This window comes from Anopheles stephensi, chromosome 3 (assembly GCF_013141755.1).
Source record: "Anopheles stephensi strain Indian chromosome 3, UCI_ANSTEP_V1.0, whole genome shotgun sequence".
Taxonomy (NCBI): Eukaryota; Metazoa; Arthropoda; class Insecta; order Diptera; family Culicidae; genus Anopheles; species Anopheles stephensi.
The window spans coordinates 77,406,738-77,429,715 of NC_050203.1; the positions used below are offsets into that span (position 1 = coordinate 77,406,738).

Sequence of the window (22,978 nt, forward strand, 5' to 3'; positions counted from 1 at the left end):
ATGTGTTGCTGTCTTTATGTTTTTGTCCACTCTGATTGCTCGTTGTGGATGTTTCCTTCTTGTTGAATTCTTTTATTTTTTTCTATTATCTTATTTATTATCCACAAATCCGCGACCAAATTCAAATGTTTTATTTATTTATTTTGTTTTCTTATCTAATTTCTGTTCTCACACTACCAACACCCCTGCCTGAACCACTGAACTTTGCACTTGTATGCACCACAACTTACTGCGCGCGCGGACATGCATCTGTTTCTTGTTTGCCTGTTTAAACCGACCTGCCCCACAACCCAACTCCCCCCAACCACCCTCACTGCTCGTGTAATGTTCGTGCATCCCTTTTAACCTAAAATGGCACCCAATGGCGTCGTTCACCCGTGTTGCACTTGCCGTGTTTGTTGCGCAAATCGTCCCTTCGGTGGCCGCACACAGTTGGCCGCCCAATTACGCAGACAAAGGCAGCAGGAGGTGTATGAGCTTGCGTACGGCACCCGTACTGATAATGACGACACTAATGCGGTCGATCAGCCTCCCACACTAGCGTCCAGCGATCTGCCGCCGGAGGATCAACCATCAGCCCCATTGCGTCGGCGCCTTTCGTCACCGGTCGTTTTACGGCGCGCCCAGCCAGCCACGCTGGGGGCCACCGATGGTGGTGGTGGCGGTGGCACGGATGACTATACCGTCCCGGCGGAACGGTCCGCCATTTCCGAACCTTTACCACACCATTCGGCTCATTCAGTGAGTTTTGTGTTTAATTTTTCGTTCGTTTTTTCGCCGTATTTTGAAACTCATTCGCGCGTACTTGATGTGTGTTCTTCTGTTCTTTTCATTGTTACTGACAAAGTTCTTCATTATTGCTGACTCATCGTTTTCTGCTGTTTTTTTTATTTTTATTTTATGTTGCTAAAGTTTCCGACGTTTGCTCCATTGTTTTGATTCGTTTTTCGCTTACTTCTTACAAGTTCAGCATTTGTTGTTGGTTTTCCATTCTCGCTTTGTTTTAAATGCAGAATATTCATTCTTTTTGTTGGAATTCATTTTTTTCCTTTCTGGTATGTTTTTTCATTGTTTGTGATAAAGCATTTCTTTAAGTTTTTTTTTTATTGGTTATGACTTAGTCTATTGCTATTGCTTTGTATCCATTTATTATATTATCGTCGAGCATTATTATTTTGCAAAATATCTATTTGCTAAATGTTTAACGTTGTTCTTGCTTCCAAAAATTGTTTACAAGTTTTCTTTAGTCAATTCAAACTTATTGGTTGACATTTCTCGTATGACAACTTGACGCGGTATTGACAATTCAAACTTATGTTTTGATTTTTTATTGTGTTTCCTTCCTTTTTTTGCTAAGAACTATATTTTTTGAAGATTGAGTGTTTTGTTTTCTTACGTTTTTTTATAAGTTTCCTTCTTTTTTATTATTTTTTGATTTCAATTTAGTTTTTGTTAAGTTATGCTATAGTTTATTGTTGTCGTTAAGTCAAAAGCTGATTGGAAGCAAGTTCATTTACATGTAAATTTCTTTTTATAACTTTCTATAAGTTTTGCTGCTTTTTTGCGTGTTTTTTTTTTCTATTTCGACTTAGTTGTCTTTTACAGATGTTTTACTTTTATCAATTCTATTCAGTTGTGTTGTTACATATTTGCTTGAAGAATTACATAAAAAAAATCCATGTTTACACAGAACCGATTGTTAGAAGTTACCTTATCTACATTTGTTACATGTGTTGTAAACATTTTGTTTAAGTTCATTTCAATGTTCATCCATTTACTCTATCGCCACAATATTCAAAAGCAGGTTTCGCTAATTACTGACGTTGGCTCATTCAACTTCATCTGTGCTTCATATGACGATCGTTCACATTTCCCTAGCATTTAAATGGTGCTTATACTTTGTGCATTCTGAACATCTCTATTCTATTCTGGCCATTTCTGGGACATCTTCTCTTGTTTCGTGGTTCGTGCGTATGTAACTAAGCAGAAAAAAGTAGGCTTTTGCGATTGGCACACGGAACTGCACACAAATCGCCTCACTGTTGTTGTGTAACCGTTTCTGTTCTGTATCTGGCTTTTGTTCAATAAAGAAAAGGCTTATGGAATGTTTTCATGGGCTTTTCATGGCTTCACAGACATGAGCGGAACATATGTGCTAATAACTTTTTCCATATTTTAAGGGTACTCGGTTACGAAAACCAACCGCGCTGGATGCACCAGATGCACAGGCAGCAGGCACAAGCCGGGAGCTGCACGCACAACAGTCCCTGACGGACGAAGAGGCACGTCTACTAAGCGACGAAGAGGACGAGGTGGAAGGCCGGAAGGAAGCGGCTCCCGAGGAAAAGAAGAGCAAATTTTCCCTGTCAGGATTAGCGCTGATACCGGCGTTTTTGGCCGGTGCCGTTGGTTCCCTTACGTTACGGTTACATCGTGCTTCGCGTAACTACCGTTACGTGATGCGAGTGCTGACCCGTGAAAAGCAGGTGCTGAAAGAGACGCCCGGTTTCGGTGTCGGTATCCGCGATAAGGATGGTGTATGGACGCACTGTGTTTCCCGAACGGCTAGGTAAGTTCTTCACTCATGACGCTTTGTGGAAGAAAGGATATTAGAAGCGTTACCACTTTGCTCCATAGTATCAGCCTAGCCCGATCAGTTGATCGACGTGTTTGTCTACGTGTTTGTATATAACCGGTTCTGGTGAAGGAACGATGTAACAAAACTAACGCTAATATGTGTGTGTATACTTTTAGAACAAGGCTTCATGCTACCATTAGAGACCAACTGTTGGCTTTTGTCCCGCCTTTGCATCCCTGTGTTGGCTATTATAATTTCAATTTTAACCCTCATTATTAATTTACGCAGTAGTACTTCACCACAGCCCGAAGGTTCGGCCCATTCGGGCACGGCACAGTCCGGCTCTAGTAGCAGTAGTCTATTGTCCCGTCCCGGTTCGCTTGCATCCATCAGTAGATTCAACAGTAGTAACGTTAACGACCCCACCGACTACGAACGGGACTATGCGGAAGCGGAACAGCCCCCGTCCGCCGTACCATCGTCGCCGGCGGTAACGTTTACGGTGTCCGAAGTACGGGCGGACACGTCGGTGACCGAAAGCGAGGCAAGACCGAACACGATCCGCGATCTGCAGGAATACTGTACCGAACGACAGCCTCCCGGGGATGAAGGGTAATACTATGACCACACACTCTACATAAACACCCCCACTGCAAAGCACTGAATGGATCGTGAACGATTTGCTACAGAAGCGTAGGCAAAGGGAGAAAGAGAGGCAACTGTCGTGTTAGGATGTTTGTGAAGCAGCTGATTAGCGATTGCTAAGCGGCGCACGTAATGGTTTCGGCGTGATGATTTTGTATTTTGCACATCGTTACGCGTAACAGAACTGCTTTCCGTAGAGTCACTAGATAGAGCAGCTTAGATAGACACTGTACAGTAACTAGAAAACAGAAAAACACTGCACATATTGTACATACATATATATTTTTTGAAATCCTATTACCTGATCTTTCAAGATCGTCTCTATTGCTCACTGTATGATGTGGTGCGTTGTGATACGACTAATGATAAAACTCTTTGTACGTTCCATTCAGACTGCATACAGTAAGTGGATTGGGAGCGGCACTAGCGATGATCAGCCGCAAAGATCCGCTAAGGGAAGAGTAAGTATCAATCGGCACAGATTGATCTCCTGAACCCTCTTAAAGCACATTTTGTAAATTTGTGGTAGTTTGCTTCAAACTGAACTGTATTTAGAAACTATCCACTTTGCAACAATATTATTTAAAAAAAATTATAATTTCGATACAAATCATACACGTTTGTTCGATTTGGAACCCTTTTTATGTTCTCCAGTTGAGATTTTGATTTTGTTATATCTACTTACTGTATGATATTTACGTTATTATGTTTACTTACTTGGTTTGTTACTGTTGTATTTACCACACACACACACACCATCCAAAGACTCGAATCATACTATCACCGTAGGCGCAGTAATAGTTTACTACCCGAGATACTGATCTCGGCACCGTCGGCCGAACGCGGTCTGGACGAAGATGGGATACCGTACCGCTACTATTCCAATGATACGCTGGACAGGTACAGTGCCCATTTACCGAACAGCAAACAAAACAACAAAAAAAAACACACAGCCAAAAATCTGTGCAACGGGCACGCACACTCGTCACACGACTGGAACAATGTTTTCTTCTCCACATCACAGATTTTTACTATGAACACTGACTCTGCATCCATGAAAGTGATCACGATAAATGTCACTCTTCACCGCATTTCTGTTCCACAACGCATCCGTACTGCCGGAATCTTAATATTAGGTGTTGTCCATTTATTATTTAGTGCGAAAGATGAGAATTACCAATGTTCTCCCCTTCTTGGTAACAAACTGGTATGTAAACACGGTATGTAAAAAACCTCGAGAGGTCTCGGCCTGTCATTTCTGGCTTTCTGTGACCTGGTTTTCACCCATAGCAAAGTAGTCAGTAGTACGGGGAGGCGGTCTGTCTGGATGGGATTTGAACCCCGGTCCTGTCGTTTGAAGACCGGCGCCGTTATCGCCTCGGCCACCGGACCGCCCCAAATGTTCTCCACTTAATTGTAGAAATTCGCATCGCTGGTAGTATCTTCCGTTGTAATGTTGTCAGTATATCTCCAGCTGGCAGTGACGATAACGGCGCCGGTCTTCACACGGCAGGGCCGCAGTTCAAATCCCTTAAAAAACCGCCATCCCGGACGTAAGGCTGACTATCCAGCTTCCGAGTAAAATCAAGTCACAGAAAGCCAGAAATGTCAGACCGAAACCTCTCGGGGTTGTAGTGCCAAGGAAGAAGTAGAAGGTTTGCAGCTCTCCGCTATGATCATTGAAGACCGGTAGTTCAGAGTGTCCCACTCTAAATTCTGCAATTGCTAGAGACAACCTCATCTCACGATGCGTAATAAGCGGACAACACTTAGCTGCTTCAATCCAGTTTGCTGTCACTTCGTTGTTTCCGAGTTTTAATCACTGATTCCCTACCTTACCAAAAATCTTACTGAATCGGTGAAAACATCAAAAACAAAATGGCGCACATTTAGAATCAAATTTTTAATTGGTCTTACGAGGATTAACAATTTTATAAGCACCTTGCACTACCTTTAACAAAATAATCGTGCAATGCTCTAACACAATGCTATATTTATTTAAAAAAAAGAATGATAAATATTTCTATAAGCCCGTTGATTGTGGAAAAACTAGTAGAAATTAACGTCTAACCCATGCTTTAATGGTTTAGTAGCACTCCATAGCAGATAACAAGGAATAACATCTGGCATGATCGATAAACAATAGAAATATTTAAACAAAATCCGGCGCAATCGTTGAACTGTCTTGAGCCCCTGTTTTGTGAAAATGTGTATTTATTTGAACTGTAATTACTATTTCCACAGCAAAACCGATGGTAGCTCAACGGATGCCGTCAAACGTACGCTTGACGAGGTGAGCTCCGAGGAAGACTTCACATCGCGCAAACACTCCGTACTGTTTGAGCTGTTCCAGGCGGCGTGGTACGCCATTATGTCGCACACCGACTTTATTTGCTACTTTGTAGTGTTTTTGAATCAGGTTGGTGTAGTTAAGTTGCCTATTATGGCGTAAATTAATTATGTTCCTGTTCAAACTTTAGGTAAACTCGGCTAGTTTGCTGTCACTGCCACTCCCGCTGATGGTAACGCTCTGGGGTACGCTAACGTTCCCCCGGCCAGCACAAACCTTCTGGACGATGCTGATCGCTTACACGCAGATGGTGGTGCTGGTGAAGTGTATCGGTCAGTTTGAGATGTTCTGGTGGAACCAAACACCGATTCCCTCCAACCAACCGTTCCACGTGGCACGCTTGTTCGGCATTGAGCGCAAGGATGGCTATGCAACGTACGATCTTATCCTTCTGCTGATGCTGTACTGTCATCGGTTTATACTGAAATCGCTCGGCCTGTGGAAATCGGACCCATCAGATGAACCTGCCCTTGCGGAGGGACTCTATCAGGTCGATCCGAACGACGAGCGTGCAAAGGCGCTGATGGCGATGGCGGAGGAAAATGAGAGAAAGTAAGAGCTGTACCGTAATTTGCTCTAGAATAGAGACCAATGTTAACCACTTTTGAATATCTCTTTTTGCGAGGAAGAAAGCATCGTCAAGAGTATCTGATGAACTTACGAAATGCACTCCAGCAAGTAAAGTTTCGCGCTCTGCTGGAAGTTCGAAGCAATAGTGAAGGTTTTGAATTTACATTTTTTTTTGCTGTTTTCGGTTGTTAAAATTTCCCTCTCTGTTGTTTTATCTTCCAAGCTCGAAGATCACGAAGAGAGACAGTTATTTTGTTCTTTAAAAATCATGCCTCGCTAATACGAAGACATTTTTCGAGCGAAAGTGGACGCGTGATGCTTTGCCAGTCGCTTGAAAAGATGCCCTTAACGGTGGCTAACTTTTCTAGTACAATTGATCCTTACGGGTATGATTGTTGTGATCGTTTAAGAGGACAATTCTAGGATCTAGAAAACATATATAAATGCTTTATTAAAATTTTAAATTATTTTGTACCATTTCCCAAGGCGAGAAACACTGGAAATTCGTCCACCGGATGAGCTGACCGGGCTATCGATGGTGAAAATCAACGAAAAGGATGGAACGATCGTAGAGGAACCGACGAGCCAAAACGATGGGAACGTCCTGTGCGTAACGATTCACAGCGAACCAACGAAAAAGTATTTCCCGCAAATAGCGAAGGAAGCATTCGTCCGCTACTCGGCCGCACTGTCCGCGTTCTTCAAGCAGCTGCTCGATCGTACCTCGCGCAAAACAACCGACGTGTACGGATACATGTTTCTGTGCGATTTTATCAACTTTTTCGTGATCCTGTTCGGTTTCTCTTCCTTTGGGGTATGTGTATTTGGAGGGTTTCTAACACGACTCCGTGTTTCATTTGAATTTTCTAACTTTTTAGACACAAGATGGCGACGGTGGCGTGTTGTCCTACTTTGAAGAGAATCGTGTCCCGGTCACGTTCCTGGTGATGTTGCTCATTCAGTTCTTCCTGATCGTGGTCGACCGGGCGCTGTACCTGCGGAAGCACATCACCGGCAAAATTGTGTTCCAATTCATTCTCATCATCGGTCTGCACGTGTGGATGTTCTTCGTGCTACCGGCGACCACCGAGCGTAGCTTCAACGCCACTACACCGCCCGTGCTGTACTACATGATAAAGTGTTTCTATCTGCTGTTTTCGGCGTACCAGATCCGGTGCGGCTATCCGGCCCGCATTCTGGGCAACTTCCTTACGAAGGGCTTTACGATGGCAAACTTTTCGGGCTTCAAGCTGTTCATGACGGTGCCGTTCCTGTTCGAGCTGCGTACGCTGATGGATTGGATCTGGACGGACACGTCGATGACGCTGTTCGATTGGCTAAAGATGGAGGACATCTTTTCGAACGTGTATCAGCTGAAGTGTATGCGCCAGCTGGAGGAAGATCTGCCGGCACCGCGCGGCCAGAAGAAGGGCTCGATGGTGAAGTATCTGATGGGTGGTGGTATGATGCTGGGCATCATCTTTCTGATCTGGTTCCCGCTGGCACTGTTCGCGTTCAGCAATGCGGTCGGTCAGCCAAACATTCCGCACGATGTGTCGGTGGAGCTGCGGATCGGAACGTACGAACCGGTGTATGCGATGAGTGCGCAGAATAATAGCATTTACGGGTAGGTTGCTGCAAATGGCTGCTTAATAAGTTACCAAAATGTTCTAACGCACATCTCTTCTCTGCTTCAGATTAACGCCAAACAATTGGTCAAACTTTACTACCCCGTTCATGGAGCGTGCGGCCCAAACGTTCCTGTCGAACTATGAGCCGGCGGATGTGGCGGCGGTCCAGCTCGGCATAAGCTCCACCTCGATCTGGAACATTTCACCGCCCGATCGGAACCGGTTGCTGAACGATTTGATAAACAACGTGACGCTGACGTGTCGGTTCCGGTACACGATCAGCCGGATGACAAACTCGAAGGAAAATCCGGGCGTTATATCGGAGGAACGAACGTACCAGCTGGAGGATGGGCCTGCACGGCAAGCGCTGATCAATTCGCTCACGCGCAAGAAGGATGAAGATATGGCGCTGCTGATGAACATTATGCCCAAGTTTTTGCGTGTGCAGAACAGTGGCTCGATACGGCCCGTTCATCAGCTGGTGAAAACGGCCGATGGTGAGTTAGGAGGAGGAGGTTTACAATTTTTCTTGAGGAAAACTTGAAAATGATCTCATTGATAGGTGATGAAGCGGATGAGAACTACCGGAACATGCAGCTGAGACAGCTGTACATGGACGATAAGTCCAACGTGAGCTGGTGGGAAGCAACGGAGGATTGTACCGATACGCTGTACGAGAAATACTTTTCCCGCTTGCCGTTTGCCGATTGTACCAACTATTTGGTGATTTACATGTTCAACGATAAAATTTTCCCCAGCACCATCAGTTCAATCGCTGCAGGAGGGTAAGTATGAACGGAAAACCAATATCTCTTTAAATGATTTCTTTACCATAATGGTGTTTGGGCATTCTCGTTTTTTCGTCTGCAGCATCATCGGCATCTACTCGACGATGATTCTCGTGTTCTCGCGCATGCTCCGGACCAGCATCTTCTCCGGTGCTAGTTCTAAAATTATGTTCGAAGATCTACCGTACGTCGATCGGGTGCTGCAGCTCTGTCTGGACATCTATCTCGTGCGCGAATCGTCCGAGTTTACGCTCGAGGAAGATCTGTTTGCCAAATTACTGTTCCTCTATCGATCGCCGGAAACGATGATCAAGTGGACGAGGCCCAAGAACGAAGGTGGTGGTGACGATGAAACGGACACAATGACCGAACAGGAAGCATCACGCCCCAAGCAGGAGTAAATCTTGCGACAGGGAATATGGTGCTTTGAGTGGGATGATATTTTGTTTTTGTTTGTGATAGAAAAAACAACTTTCCACGACGGGTGGTGGGTTAGAACAGATGGGAAAGATGTTTCGATATGGAGTAATTTCGTTACTGATCTTTGTTAAGTTATATCGGTTAGTTGGATGAAGGCGTGTTTTTTGAAGCAATAAACAAGGAGGGCGATGGACGAGAAAGATGTTTATAGGTAAAACGAGTTGATAGATGAAGACAATCGACAGGAAGGTGTAAGATTCGAACGGCAAGTGGTTAAATTGTGAAATACCAGCAAGCGATTTAAATGGTCTTTGTATATAATCATCATGGGAGACGACTAGAAAACACCCAACAAAAAAAAAAAACGAGCTCGTTTCATTTACATATCGCTCTCGAACGTACGAACGGCTATATTATAGTGCTAGAATTAAATTCGGAAGCTAGTCGAACGGTGGAACGCGCCATGTCCAAGACGTGGGAACCAGCAGTCATTCATTAGTACCATAACTTATTCACCTCTCACACTCTATACTTGTTACACCCGGGTTTTTGCTTCATCGTTTTGCTTCCTTCTCCCCACGGTCACGTTAAATTATTGCAGTACAAATGAAGAATTAATATACGGCGCGAGAAGAAACGGTGAGGTCTCTTGTTCGAGCGTTCAGAACGGATGAACCAATATCATAGGATAGGGGAAAAAATGTCAAAGAAACGTTCACGATTTGTTTGTTTCAAGAAATTGTATCATTTTATCGCGCGTAATTCAATCGAAATTTGTAATGTTGAATAAAGAAAATCGAAAAGAAAATCTAATGAATTTTCACATATCGCATGAATTTTCCAGGACTAAAATACGAATTTTGGCCCTCAGCCTAGTTCGAGTCATCATGCATTGTCGACAGAGTGCGTAAAGAGCGGTCATCACGGTACCAGATGTTTTGATGTCCAAGAGGCCTCATTTATTACAGGATCTCGTAGCCGAGACGGCCACATTACCATCTTAACTCGGCAGGCTCCAATCACGGCGTCATGTCATGAGAATGACGTCAGACGATCAAGCCATCAAGAGCCTCAAGAGTCTTCGACGAGTTAGCTATTTAAGCCCCGCATAAAGAGATCCTTAAGCGTTTCTTTCATAAAGTTTTACCTCCAAACCAATCCAGTTTTTACTTCACACATCGGAAGATTTGCTTTATTTGCCGCCCCCCAAAACAGGATTTCGCATATCGGTAACCGTACAAACGCAAGTGGCTCCAACAACTTCCTAGCTCCAACGCCTCCGATGACACCGCACTCTATCGTCCAAACCGCATGTGCCCGTAATCATCAAACTGATCACCTTCACCGCCCCGCTTCCCGAACCGCATATGCCCGTAATCGTCGAAGCGTTTCACCAGCCCACCAATCTCATCGTCCTCGTCCTCTTCGTCCAGCAGGGTCGCTCCACCGTCGGTAAGATATCCTGCGAAGTTAAACCGTAGCTGCTGGTCCGCTTTCCCAAGGTCGGCGGTTTCGGGAGATAGGAGCTCCGATGCACTTCCGGCAGCTTGCTCCTTTAGAGTCAGTACGGGAAATGGGGCAGTTCTGCGGAATGCTTGATAGCCGCTAGATGCTGGATGTTTCCTGTCGTACTGTCGGGGTTTGATCCGGGCACGGTAAGCGTTTGTATCCTTGAGCCAGCCATGCTGTACGTTATCACCGGGATCGTCAGTATTAGAGGGCCCAGCTGGAGAGTGTCCTGAGCCGGAAGACGTTAGCACCAGGGATCCGATCGGTTGGGCCTCACTTACAAGCGCGTAGTAGGCAAGGTAGGCTACCAGTGACACTAGAAACGCTAGCGTTACCCTCGCCATGGTAACGGGCACAGTGTACTACGTTTTCCTTGAACAGCACCACCACACACGCGAGTTGCTTGCTTCGATGCACACAGTTGTGTTCTGCAGCCGGGAAGTACGCGTGGTGCAGCTTTTATAGCGCAGATAAAGGATGCCCGGGAAGTTCCCACAGGTACGATGCAAGTCACGTTCAAAGCAAATTATGCTAATATTTTTATTCTTTCTGTTTTTAGCCGTTGGATTGAAAAATATTTCGCTCCACTCGACGGTCCCGTCCAACACAATCATCGTGGGATGTGGCCTGGTGTGATTCCTGCGCTTGAGGGAGCAATCTAATTATCCTTCTCCCCCGGACGCAACTGGAGGTCTGGTTCAAAGCGAAACGTGGAGGTAATTTTTCAATGCTAACCTGTCAATAAGGATTCACCACAGTTTTTATCGACGCAAAGAGCGAGATTACGGGGAAACCTTGGTGCGAGCGGCAACTACGTAAGTAAACATGATTACGATTTAAGTCTTTAAAGAGTATATTTTAAGGTACCAACATGGAGCTTACAGGAAAAGGAAGCAAACTCACAACTTCTCTGACCCAAAGTTAAGCTCTGGGACTTGCTTCACAATGACAAAAACTTAATCTAGTTACGGTACACGCACACACACACACACGCGCCGAAAAATGCTACGAACACAAAGATATTGCGTGATGTCTCTCCTTCTGGGTGGCACTACACATCGGTACAGTTCGCTTCCTGGGGCTTAGTGCTGAAGAACAATCCTTCACGGTAGGTAAGAAACACGGACGAGCACAGGATATCGGATGACGCTTCCGAACCCTTGCCCGCGCTCGGATCACCGCTGGCCCGCAGTACCACCCGGCGTGGACTTCTGGTGTGTGATTTCCGTGCCCGTCCAATCGATCCGTACGGTTTCCGTTTGTCCACCAGCACATCGGCCGTTCCACCACCAACAATCTGTAGCCGTGCCGGAGAATCCGCGCTGAATCGATCACGCGCCACAGTAGGCGTTGCAAGCGCGTACCCGGGCCGTGTGCGTTGATACTTGTCGGACCAATCTTGCTGGTGACGCTTGAGCGATGCACTCGACCCAAACGCGGGCCGGAAGATTTGGGGCTGTCCTTCGCTGGCCACCACCACGTCCGACGGGAACATGGCGCCCATACGTTTGGGGAAGATCTTTGGCTTCAGCTTGTTGTAGCCCTGGTACACGGTGAGAAACTTGTCCAGCCTGCAGGAGAACTGTTCCGACTCGAGCGAATGGCGCAGTTGTTGGGTTTTCTCTTTCGCCAGCAGCAGAACACGCGTCGGTTGTATCATTGTGGCCAATGCTGTACGAGTGCTGAGTGGCGACTGTTGGTTGGTGAAGCTTTGCGAGGGTAATTTATAAGCGTAGAGCGGTCCGGTTACCGTAGAACCACCTGTTTGAATGTCTCCGAAGCTCTAATTGGTTGTAGGAATTGGATAACACTTAACAAACGGCGAACACCCGGAGAGGTTGAATAACGAGACACCCGGAGTTCTAGCACGGCGAGTTTCGATCGGGCGGAACCTTTACGTCATGTCTGCGCCCCGTTAAGTAATCCTATTACGCGGGCTCGATGGGCTGCTAACGCTTCCTGTGGTGCGGACTAATTAGACGAGCGATCGACGGTGAACTGAATGTGTCAAGAATGAGGTGTCCTCCTCTTCGGCAGGTCCTCCCGCACGGTCAAGGTGTGTTTGGCGCGTGAGGTAACCGCGCCCAATGCCACCAGGGTAGTGAACCCTTTCATTGTTGCTATTTCTGGAAGTTTAAAGGATTCTTCGCCGGGATTCCGAGACGAGTCAGGTCTGAAGCTCAAGAATGTTGGACACTAATGGTGTGATAATGTGGATTATGTGTCATCATGCAGTTACTTAAGACGAAGAGACATAAAAGGCTAGCTTGTGATATTGGCATGAGAGGGGCATGAGAGGGAGAACGCACCGGGAAAGCTTCATTCTATTTTATTTTTATTTCGGAATGTCACACGCGCCATTTGAGACACGTTTGTGCGGGAGGTTCTTGTTTAGCAGAATTGGAGGGGTACCTTCTTTAGCGGATATATTGTACAAAAAACCGGGGGGAATACTCTCCTAAGCACCCCAACCACTGTACTCCCCCCTTTTCGGTTGGGGCACTCTACAAACACCTATATTATTGAAACGGGGTTTACATAGGGGGTTTTACGGATCCGTAAGTGGTTGTGTGACCATGTCTGAGAGGTTTTATCATTTTATGATCCTTTTTTGTATTCGCTCTTATTTTTGGTGTACTGTTTACAGTCTAACTTTCGTGTTTTTTGTTCTGTGTTTTTGTGCTTCTCCTAACGCTCCATTTTTCTAAACAGGCAATAAAATCAAAATATTGGACATACAATTCAACACGCCATTAGAAAAGGTGCTCTTTTTCTTCTCCTGCTTTTTGTATTTCCTTTTTTGCTCTTTTACGTTCGATATTTTGATTTCGATTTTTAATTTTAAATGTATTTCTGTTTTATATAATTAACGCTATAAGCTTTTTCCATTTTTTTTTCTTCAAGTTTTTGCTATAATAAATCGACTTTTATCTCTTCTTTTTTCTTTTTCGCACATCTTTCACCTTTTTCGCTATAAACGCGGCATTGTTTTGAACACTGTTTTAGCTATGTTTTTGCTTTGTTCGGCTTTTATTCGGCAAAGTCTCTTTAGAAGAGGAATTAAATTGAGCTTAAGAGAGAGAGAGCGGGGTTTTTAACATTTAAACTGTAGCATTCACATAACAATATCGTTAATAATGGACTCTTCTCCGCCTTGAAGAAGAACGATGCGAACGATGCTTGGCAAAGTTTTTTTCTTTCTTTTGTTAAAGTTTTTGAAACGATCCGACTCTGTATACAATCTGTAACGAACAACAGTATGGGGAAGAATAAACCTATCCATATATGTGTATATATTTATTATAGCTCGTGTGTTAGTTAGTGAGGGAAGTAAAACCAATCAACAGATTATCACCGACGTTCGCCTCCACTATCGAATGTTTAGAAACGATCGATACGAGTCCGATTGGAACCTTTTTCTTTTTTTACTACAATTTTATACTTTACTCTTACTTCCTTCGTTTTTTGTGTATTGTCATTAGTTATCTTTCTTTTTAATTAAATTTTCCTATCATAATAAGTTTTATTTGTTTTCTCTTCTCTTAATTAACGCTTTTCGTTTGGCTGTTTGTTTTCCTACTTGTTTTTTTTCTTCTTGTTGTTGCTCTTACTGATGATGATTGATTCGTGAACTGTAATTTGCTTGCTGTTGGCCATTTTGCGGGTTTTTTCTCTTTCTCTCTCTCTTCTTTTTTGTGTTAAATGCGATACTAAGTATTAAACAACTATCATTTTTTATTGTCACATTTAAAGCTACTTTCTTGGAGTTTCGGTATTCTGTGTGTGTGTGTTTGTGTTTTTCCTTCTTTTGTTTTGTTATTGACTTGCTATTTGTGATTTCTTAAAGATTGTTTTATTTTTCTGTGTTTCTCTTTTGATGTTTTGTTTGTTTTTTTGCTTCTTTTGTTTCCACTCCACACAGCAATTGTGTTGATTTACTTAAACGTTTTATATGTTTTACTTCTTTTTTTTGTTCGTCGTTGTACAAAAAATTGATCTAGTGTCTATCATGATCGGCGCACTACGCTAGAAGAAAAATCCTATTCCATGTTTTTGTTTAAGTATTTTTTTGCTCTTTGCTGTCACTATCTTTATAAACTTGTTACTCTTGTTTTTCGAACCAACACGGCTTTAATTATTGTATAATGGTTTTCGCTTTAGAATTTTGCACACATGCTCCATTTTGTTTTTTTTTTCTTGCGCGGGATTTTTAAATGCTGTTTCTTTCTTCTTTCTTTCCATCGACGAATCGTTTTTGTACGCCAACAAGCAGCAACATGTAAAGCTGATAAAAAATAAAGGAAAAATAATATAAAATCGGATATAAAAAAGTATACGAAACACAATAAAAAAATTAAACAAAAGCGAAAGTTTTAGTTTGTAAAACATAATTTTTTCATTATTTCATCTCACGAAACGGTTAAAAACTAAACTTAAGAGTAAAACAATATACAGATACTATTATTGCATCCCGGTACGATTGCCACAAATGAACCACGCTTTTAATACAATTGATGAAGTAATGGGTGAAATGAGCTAGCCTTTCCTAGTCTATTCCTTAGGCCAGAAACTTAAGTACGGTACGGACACTACCTGGCTACCAACGGCTATGTTTTGCCATGTACATTCAGCACAACGTAAAGCAAACACGGTGAAGCTACTGCAAAGAGCGGAATCGAAAATTCTCTATCGCGGTCGTATGTCGTTGAAGCATGCGAGCGGCTTACAGTGTGTGCTTTATAAGCAAGCTTAGCCCACAAGCTGACTGGCTGCTGCCTTAATCGTTTCACGTTTAACACCGTTACTTGGTAACGTGTTGCTAATGAAGCGGGTTGCTTTACCGTACGAATTGTAAATATTGACGGTTCGGCACCACCCTCTACTCTACTTCCAATTATTTGCCTCGGGCCATTATTGTGGTTTTGTTTTTCGATTAAAATTGAGAGAAAAAAGAGTTGAACTGGGGCGTACGACTGAAAGCTATTCAAGATACGTGCTACCACTACCGAAGAATTCGATCGATGGATTCGCGTACTGTACAGTCCATCCGGCTGGCGTTTATGGCTGCCCCCGTACACACACAAAGACAAAAACAACTACTAGGAGCGGTACATCAGTAGCTGTAAGCGTTTTACATTAGTTGTAGACTGTAGTGATACATTTCATTTTTACTGCTGCTACTTCTGCTAGGGCTTTCTTTTTGTCGTACACTTGATTTGCACGCACTGAACACTTGGTTTGATTTTTGAAATCATTTTGTTTATTGTCATGACTCGTCCCACCGCGCGTAGCCCGCGTTTGGCTTTTGTTTTTGTCTCGATCGATGTATGCTGATTTTTGCTTACGTTGTTACTATTAAAATGTGTTGTGTTAATTGTTAGAAATGCAAATAAACGACGAGGGGGGGGGGGAGGGAGGTTTTCGAGTAGTAGTTAGAGGGCAACATTTTGAACAGGAAGCTTTAACAGGCTGCTAGCGAAACTCGAGTAAAGGAGGTTCGTCCTTTAGTTAATCGATATAGTGTTGCTTTTTTCGGGAGATTATTTTTCTGTGCTTTTTGGTCGATTTTCTTCACTATCTCTCTCGCCTTATAATTGATATTGGGAACATCTCAAAACTCAAATTGCTTTTAGTAAACTTTCTCGATCACCATTCACTGATATAACAAGTTTTGTACTAAGTGAAAAATTGATATAGTTCTCTCGTGTACTGGTCGCTTGAGACGGACGCTACCGAACTGATACGTAACGGTGTATGTATTTGTGTGTAACTGTCGACATCAGGTAGATAGGGTAGATTCGGAAATAGGTAGGTTAACTCTTATGGGAAAAGTGCAACCGAGGTCACTAATTTGACGAGTAAAGGGACAGAGTAAAGAAAACAAACGTTGCATGGGATGTGCTTAACACAACGACCATCCCTGTACGATTGCTCCATGCAAACGCTCTCGATTGGCCATTTGCTAAAGCAGTTCCAATCTTGTCATACAGTCATTGCATACTTTTAGGCGGACTGTACCGTCTCCTTCACCAATCCCCTTTTGTCCTCTTTGCTTGCTTTGCTAACGTTGGAAGATATGTCGATTTTATAAAATCTTACACGGCTTGGCCGGTATTCAATGGCGCCCACTTAAGTACGCGCGGCTGAAGGATATCGAAGCGAACAGGGATATAAACCGCCTCTTCGAAAGGTTCCTCTTTCTAACTCTGCTAACACCCTTGCCACCTTATCCTCATCTAGGCATTGTCTAGTGTAGTACACGCTGCAAACACGTCAAAGCAATGTCGATTATAAGTAAGCGCCGATACGTCGTCGTCCCTTCTGTATAAGTTATTGTTCCTTGTTGCTCTTCTTCCGCTTATTTTTTCTCTCTAGAGGTTTAAAAATACTTCTTGCGAGCTGGCGCGACTGGCCAGTCTGGTTTTGTTTTGTTTTGATTCCGTGTATGTATGTGTATATATAAGTATGTATAATATAGATCTGTATATATTTATAAGTTGGGGGGCCGCATGCGTTCGTTTCAAACTCCCCACGTTGCCACCCTACGCTATAGTAATCTTTAACTATAATTGATTTCTCTGTTGTTTGCTCTGTTGTTGCTGCTACGATATAAATTATTGTCTCTCTCTCTGGTTTCGCTACAACGGCTACAGGACTCAGACGATTCTCTGGGACCGGGAACACCAGTGTTTCGTGACCACGATAGTCACACGCCTACTTCCACTAACAGCTTCGACTGGACGAGTTTCACTATTTTGATCGTTGATAGAATTTGTCTAGTTGCTAGCTTCCTCCTGCTCTCCGCTACTGGAGCAGCATTCGTCTAAGGTCCACACCGCTACTTTCCAGTGGACCACGAATGCCGAACGAAAATCTATTAGGAACACTTGCTCGATTTGTTTCTCTTGCATTAAATAGAATTCGAGTAGTTAAGTAACGTGTGGGTGTTGGTCTTGAAAAGCACAACGAAACACGCGTGTTGAGGCAAAAAGACAGAACCGAAACACAACGTTTCTACGTATGCTCTGCTAGTAAATGCTCAAGGGTTTTGAGGGAGTCCCCTTCCTGCCAGTGCCATCGTACACTGGCCCTCATTGCGATTGGTGCTGCTAATACTTGTGCGCTCTCCCTCTCCTTCTATCAGTCCGAACTATACAATTTAGGCTATACAGTCGCGTGTAGCGCACAGATAGAGGAACAGTCTACAGTCGGAATTGCTTTCGCGAGCACAAACCTCCAGCGTCCAGGTACGGGCCCTCTCGACCATCCGGCGCAGATGGGAAAGGAAGCGGTCCCTTAAATACTATACTAAATACTCTACGTGGGTACCCATGTCTCATCGATTGATCGTCAACGTTCGCACGTAGCGCGGATCCATCTCCTCCAGGTCGCGGCCCTTCGTCTCCGGCACGACCATAATGACGAAGAACAGCCCGACGCAGGATATGCAAGCGTACAGCCAAAACGTACCGTGCAGGCCCAGAAAGCTCTAGAAGAAGGAGAGGAAATTGAGCTGTAAGTCATGTAAAGACCTCGAACTGGTAGTTGCACCACGCACCTGGAAGTCTACGAAGGTTTTGACACTGAGAAAGGCGCAGAAGTAGCTGAAGCTGGTGGCGATCGAGCTGCCCACCGCACGGTACTCCAGCGGGAACAGTTCCCCGACCAGCAGCCAGGAAATGGGCGATATGCCCAACGCGAAGGCCACAGTAAACACGAGCACACAGAGCAACGGTATCCAGTCGTTCTGCCCCGTCGCCATGCTGACGTCCGACAGGACGCCACCTTCGGCGAGAAGCATCTTGCTCGTTTCGCCGTAGTACACGCAGGATCCGAAGCCGGCGAGCGCCAGCGACATGAAGATACTGCTCACGATCAGCAGCGGAATGCGGCCGACCGTGTCGATCAGTAGTCCGGAAAGCATCGAGGCTAGCAACTGCACGAACCCAACTGCAATGGCCGCACCGTGCGGGTTCATACCGGCGAACGTTTTGCGGAAGATGGTGACGGCGTAGAAGTTGAACGAGCTGGCACCTGTTAGCGGTCGGAGGGAATCATTCCGTTAGGGAAATCAATCTAGACACTGAGAATGGCTAGAATAGCTCACCAGTAAAGCGTTGGAAGATCATCAACCCGCACGTGATGAGGATTGGTTTGACTAGACGGGCGTTCCGGAGCACCGACTTGACGTTCGAAACGATCGCCTCGAAGGAGATCATTTCGATGTAGTACCGAAGCCCTCGGCGATGATCCCCGAGCGGGATCGATTGTCCTGTGGCACCGTCTATCGTCACGCCGGTCCCTACCGCACCGTTCGCCGTGCTGGAGGTGTTGATCCTGTTCAGCAGATTCATTCGCGTCGTACGCACGTTCGAGCGGATCGTGTCCAGCTCGAGCTCTACGTTTTTGTGCGGCCCGCGTAACCATTGCAGTGAGCTAGGGGAGGGCGAAAGAATCCAAGAATCAGTAAAGCAAGCGTACTCTTCCACAGGAGATCCGCACTTACCGGTGTGCTTCGTCGTCGCATCCTCTTAACACTAGGAAGCTCGGTGTTTCCGGTATGTAGATCACAGATATGAAGAGCATTATCGGTGCCATCGCGATCAGCATGGCCAGCTGCCGCCAGTCCAGGTACGCACCGAGCAGGTACGATATCAGCATGCCGAAGTGTCCCGCTATTTTCTGGATCGCGCTCAGAAACCCTCGGATGTCGGGTGATGCGATCTCACTGACGTACACCTGCGCTACCGTGGACACGATCGCACAGCAGAATCCACCAACGAACGCGGTAAAAAACATCGTTTCGACGGATTTCGCAAACATGGTTAGGATCCAGGAGATGGAGAACGGGAGCGACATTAGCGTAAGGACACGCTTCCGGCCATACTGCATCGCCAGCCCGCCGAACATGCCACCGAACAGCGCACCCAGCAGCGATAGGCTAGCAATCCAGCTGACTTGCTGATCGTTGACGGAGAAGTGCGTGTAGTTGCCCCGCTTCATGTTCTGCAGCTCCTGTAGATTGTCGATGGCGGGACTGGAGTAACCCTTTCCAAGCCCGGCCGCTAGCGGACCCAGCGAAACGGCTAGTGCTGCAATTATCTGGAATATGCGTTGGAGGAGAGAGAGAAAGAAAAAAAGCGGAGGATAAAGTTTACAGAAAACAAACTGCGGTTTGATGGCGCTTGATGCATTTGAGTGTGGCGTCCCCGAGAATGGCGCCATTTCGCGAGAAGAAGCAGCCTGTCATTATGGAAATGTCCGTGATCAATCACCGGCACCGGATGGATGTGGATACGGTGGAGAAATTGTAATGCGCAGAAGGTGGCTGAAAGGGGATTTATGGACCAACAATTCTATTGTTGAGAGGCGCACTCGTTTGTCGCTGTCGCTATTAGTGAGGTAGAGTTGATGGGTGAGCTGCAAGAATGCTGCAATTATGCGTGATTGCAAGGCTTACTGTACCGGCCGCGTAGGATGACGTTTAATGGGACCTGCTGGCTGGCTCATTATTGTACGCAACCCGTGCTGTGGGGCCTATGATGCGGCAGAATCAATAGAAATGCGCCCATTCGCTGGTATTGGTGGTGGCAGACGAATGACAATCGGATAGAATACTAATGTGGGCAGCGTTTTTTTTTGTGTTGTTTATGGAAAGAATATTATAAACACAATGGCATATTGAACGCAGAGCATAATCTTCTTTAAATTGGGATTGCATTCACGCCGTTATGCGAGCACAAATGAGTAGTAAAAATGGGTCACATGAAAAGTGGGTTTAAAGTTTTGTTAATTGGACTTAAAGTCTCGACCCAAAATATTTTATTTATTGTAATATGCCATGTATTATCTAGTTTTACATTCTTGTTCTTGATTTTTCCTTGTATTTTTAACGGAAAGTCATCGTCAACCATCTGCCATGATGTCTAAACGAGTAAAATAATTTTAGAATCGTAGTTTGAGTCATCTAAATTTTAAGGACTCTGGACCAGAAATTAAACTGGGCTCAGAAAAGGAATCTGAGCATATAAAATTGGATGATCCAGTTCATTCGCTAAATGCTCGTCAGGAATACCGTTTTCCAATTGTATATTGACATTAAAAACATTTTATGGGATCCTCTGGTGCAATAAAACCTTGAGCTTCGCTCTTAGAGATCCTCTGCTACAATATTCACAATCCACATCAAGTTGTCATGACCAAGTTCTAAGAGATCTTCAAAGTTGATCGTCCCTGATTATCCCAATGAGAGATCTCAATCCAGCCTGTGGGATTGGGATATTCAGGGACGATCAACTTTGAAGATCTCTTAGAACTTGGTCATGACGACTTGATGTGGATTGTGAATATTGTACCAGAGGATCTCTAGAAGCAAAGCTCAAGGTTTTATTGGACCAGAGGCTCAAAGAGAGGCTTAACGTAGAGGGCATTAACTCAAAGATTGGGACTATCTTGTTGGTCGAACGACCTGCTAAGGGCATGCCTGCCATCTAACTGACTCACTAGACTTGAGTCTTCACTATGCGGGAACGGTTTGGATGGGATTTGCTTCTCGATCCTGCCGTGTAAGGATCGGAATGCCCCATCTTGGACTTGAGTTATAAATACTTCAACAATTTAATTCATGTCTCATCGGGACAAGGTTGGGCGAAGATTTGACCCCCATATTGAAGGTGTTATTAGACCATGCATTACTGAGTTTATTATCTAACAGACCCTTACACGCACCTCAGTCGTTTGTTAGTTAATTTCATGACAGAATCTTCCTTATCTACATACATAGCAATGCATTTTTATTATTTGCTGCGAAAAAATGTAAATACATTGCTACGAATTAAAATAAACATCAAAACTCGTTAGCCCTAGCACTCCGACCGACTGCATCTTACAGCATCGATCATCGATCACAGTGTGAGAAGTGTGGCGTGGGTAGGCACAGCCTCTAGCCTGTGTAAATTACGGTCAATTATGAAAAGTACACCATTTGCTTTTAATTGGAAACACATATTTCCCCGCGCCCCAAAGGTGGTTGTTTGTGCTGGGTGTGAAACAACATACACTTTTCAACACCCTCCGGGACCGGTCCTGGCCGATGCGATCAGCAACGTTGTCAGCGATAAAGCAGGACAGCACATTGATCTATGCTGCGCTCGATCGTCGTCGTCGACATGTTTTGGGGTTTAATTTTATCGTAGTGCAGATAAAATCCTATGACATGGCGTAGACAGATGGCGTTGGGGAACTGGTTATGGCAACGAACTATTGCCCGAAGAAGACATGAAACTATCTGCTCGCTTCCTGGCTATTTATATGAATAAGATTAAGCAAAAAATCCTTTCGAGCCTAAAGTTTATGGAACTCCCGTGAACAGTACCGGGAGGCTTTATGGTGGTAATTCAGTGTGGGTTTAGTGTCGATTTGTAAGCGTCCGGTAGTTTGCAGCTAGTTTTACGGAGGTGGGAGAGAGACTTGCTTTTTGGGACGAAGCTTAAACTCAGCCGTAGCTAGTTGGGCTGACATTCTAGCTGGTTTACCTCAGCACGATAGCAACTTCTGGCTGTCCGTCCAGTATCTTTAACATCTTAATAAAGCTATAATCTTTAAGGTCTGCTTATAATAACTTCATCGATACTTTTATCCCACAAAACCTGGAGGCGAAAACGAGAATATCGCCAAGGTTTTCTTGGACGTCAGCAGCTTGGTTGCAGTGTGCGCGAGATTCTTCGAATCATTCCAGCGAAGGCCGGCCGGACCTGACCGGAACCTTCTCACGGTGGAATACCTCGCATTGCTGGCCTTCTCCCGTACGACTCGCCGGCACATTCCGCACCATGAAACCATGAACGGCCGACGATCTTCGTTCAGAGTCGTCGGCGCAATGCAAGAATTAGCAAGCAAAGCACTTACTGCCTAGACGAGCACACGTTCCAGTGCGGGTTCAGCATTCCTTAAAGAGCCGCACGGTACGATATAACTGCGAGCGCTAGCTGTCAGCCGTCACAGATATCTCTCGTGCGGTGACAAAGTCGTGGAGGAAACACACACACGTGCGACTCGAGATATGGAACCTCCATTAAATATTAATTAGCTTTTCATAACCTGAAGGTGCTTTTGTGGTGGTAAATTTTACTGTTCTGTAACTGGCGGCGCTGCGGGACAGACCGTGTTCTGTCCTGTGGTACAACGTCCTACACACCGGGCTGTTGTGATTCGCTAGCGTCCATTGGCTTCTGCATTCATTACGCTCCACATCTCAATCCAGGGTGCCACAAAACCGGTGCCCGAGTTGCCACTAGTACTAGCTGGCGATGAATGTTGAATTCTAGTATACCGGCCAGACACCTGCAGACACTTTGAAGAAAGGCGTGTTGAAACGGGGGCCACTAGAGCGCCAACACCACCGTTTTTGCCACCGTTTTCTTAGCCAGGGCCTCCCGCCGACTCGCACAGGTCAAGATGAGGTGAGATTGCATAAATTATATGTTTC

The 22,978-nt window shown here is 45.0% G+C and overlaps 3 protein-coding genes across 19 annotated transcripts in view; 1 reads left to right on the forward strand and 2 right to left on the reverse strand.

The window, feature by feature from the left end:
• LOC118510102 (piezo-type mechanosensitive ion channel component) overlaps positions 1–9,790 on the forward strand; it is a 40,439-nt gene extending 30,649 nt beyond the window's left edge. For 9 of the 17 annotated variants that reach the window (XM_036051539.1, XM_036051536.1, XM_036051538.1 and 6 more), the window contains 12 exons: positions 433–741; positions 2,181–2,569; positions 2,867–3,190; positions 3,616–3,684; positions 3,989–4,123; positions 5,468–5,642; positions 5,704–6,125; positions 6,630–6,957; positions 7,022–7,770; positions 7,841–8,271; positions 8,337–8,559; positions 8,645–9,329. In XM_036051539.1, the coding sequence (XP_035907432.1) occupies positions 433–741; positions 2,181–2,569; positions 2,867–3,190; positions 3,616–3,684; positions 3,989–4,123; positions 5,468–5,642; positions 5,704–6,125; positions 6,630–6,957; positions 7,022–7,770; positions 7,841–8,271; positions 8,337–8,559; positions 8,645–8,963 (3,873 nt within the window). In that variant the 3' untranslated portion in view covers positions 8,964–9,329. Of the gene's footprint in view, positions 1–432; positions 742–2,180; positions 2,570–2,866; positions 3,191–3,615; positions 3,685–3,988; positions 4,124–5,467; positions 5,643–5,703; positions 6,126–6,629; positions 6,958–7,021; positions 7,771–7,840; positions 8,272–8,336; positions 8,560–8,644 lie in introns of all 17 variants that reach the window. The other 8 variants (XM_036051533.1, XM_036051537.1, XM_036051535.1 and 5 more) reach the window with 8 other exon arrangements.
• A 352-nt stretch (positions 9,791–10,142) lies between these two features.
• On the reverse strand, positions 10,143–11,999 carry LOC118511243. Its single transcript, XM_036054083.1, has one exon. The coding sequence runs from the start codon at positions 10,833–10,835 to the stop codon at positions 10,278–10,280; it is 558 nt and encodes a 185-aa protein (XP_035909976.1). The 5' UTR covers positions 10,836–11,999; the 3' UTR covers positions 10,143–10,277.
• Positions 12,000–13,389: 1,390 nt separating this feature from the next.
• LOC118511241 overlaps positions 13,390–22,978 on the reverse strand; it is a 97,091-nt gene continuing 87,502 nt past the window's right edge. Inside the window, exons 4-7 of the mRNA XM_036054081.1 lie at positions 18,998–19,593; positions 18,599–18,927; positions 18,050–18,525; positions 13,390–17,980 (exon numbers count right to left, since the gene is read on the reverse strand). Coding sequence (XP_035909974.1) covers positions 17,828–17,980; positions 18,050–18,525; positions 18,599–18,927; positions 18,998–19,593 — 1,554 coding nt within the window. The 3' untranslated portion in view covers positions 13,390–17,827. The remainder of the gene's footprint in view (positions 17,981–18,049; positions 18,526–18,598; positions 18,928–18,997; positions 19,594–22,978) is intronic.

What these genes read in the sequence shown, in the direction of transcription:
- LOC118511243 (XM_036054083.1), bottom strand. Translation starts at nt 10,835, where the DNA reads ATGGCGAGGGTAACGCTAGCGTTTCTAGTGTCACTGGTAGCCTACCTT.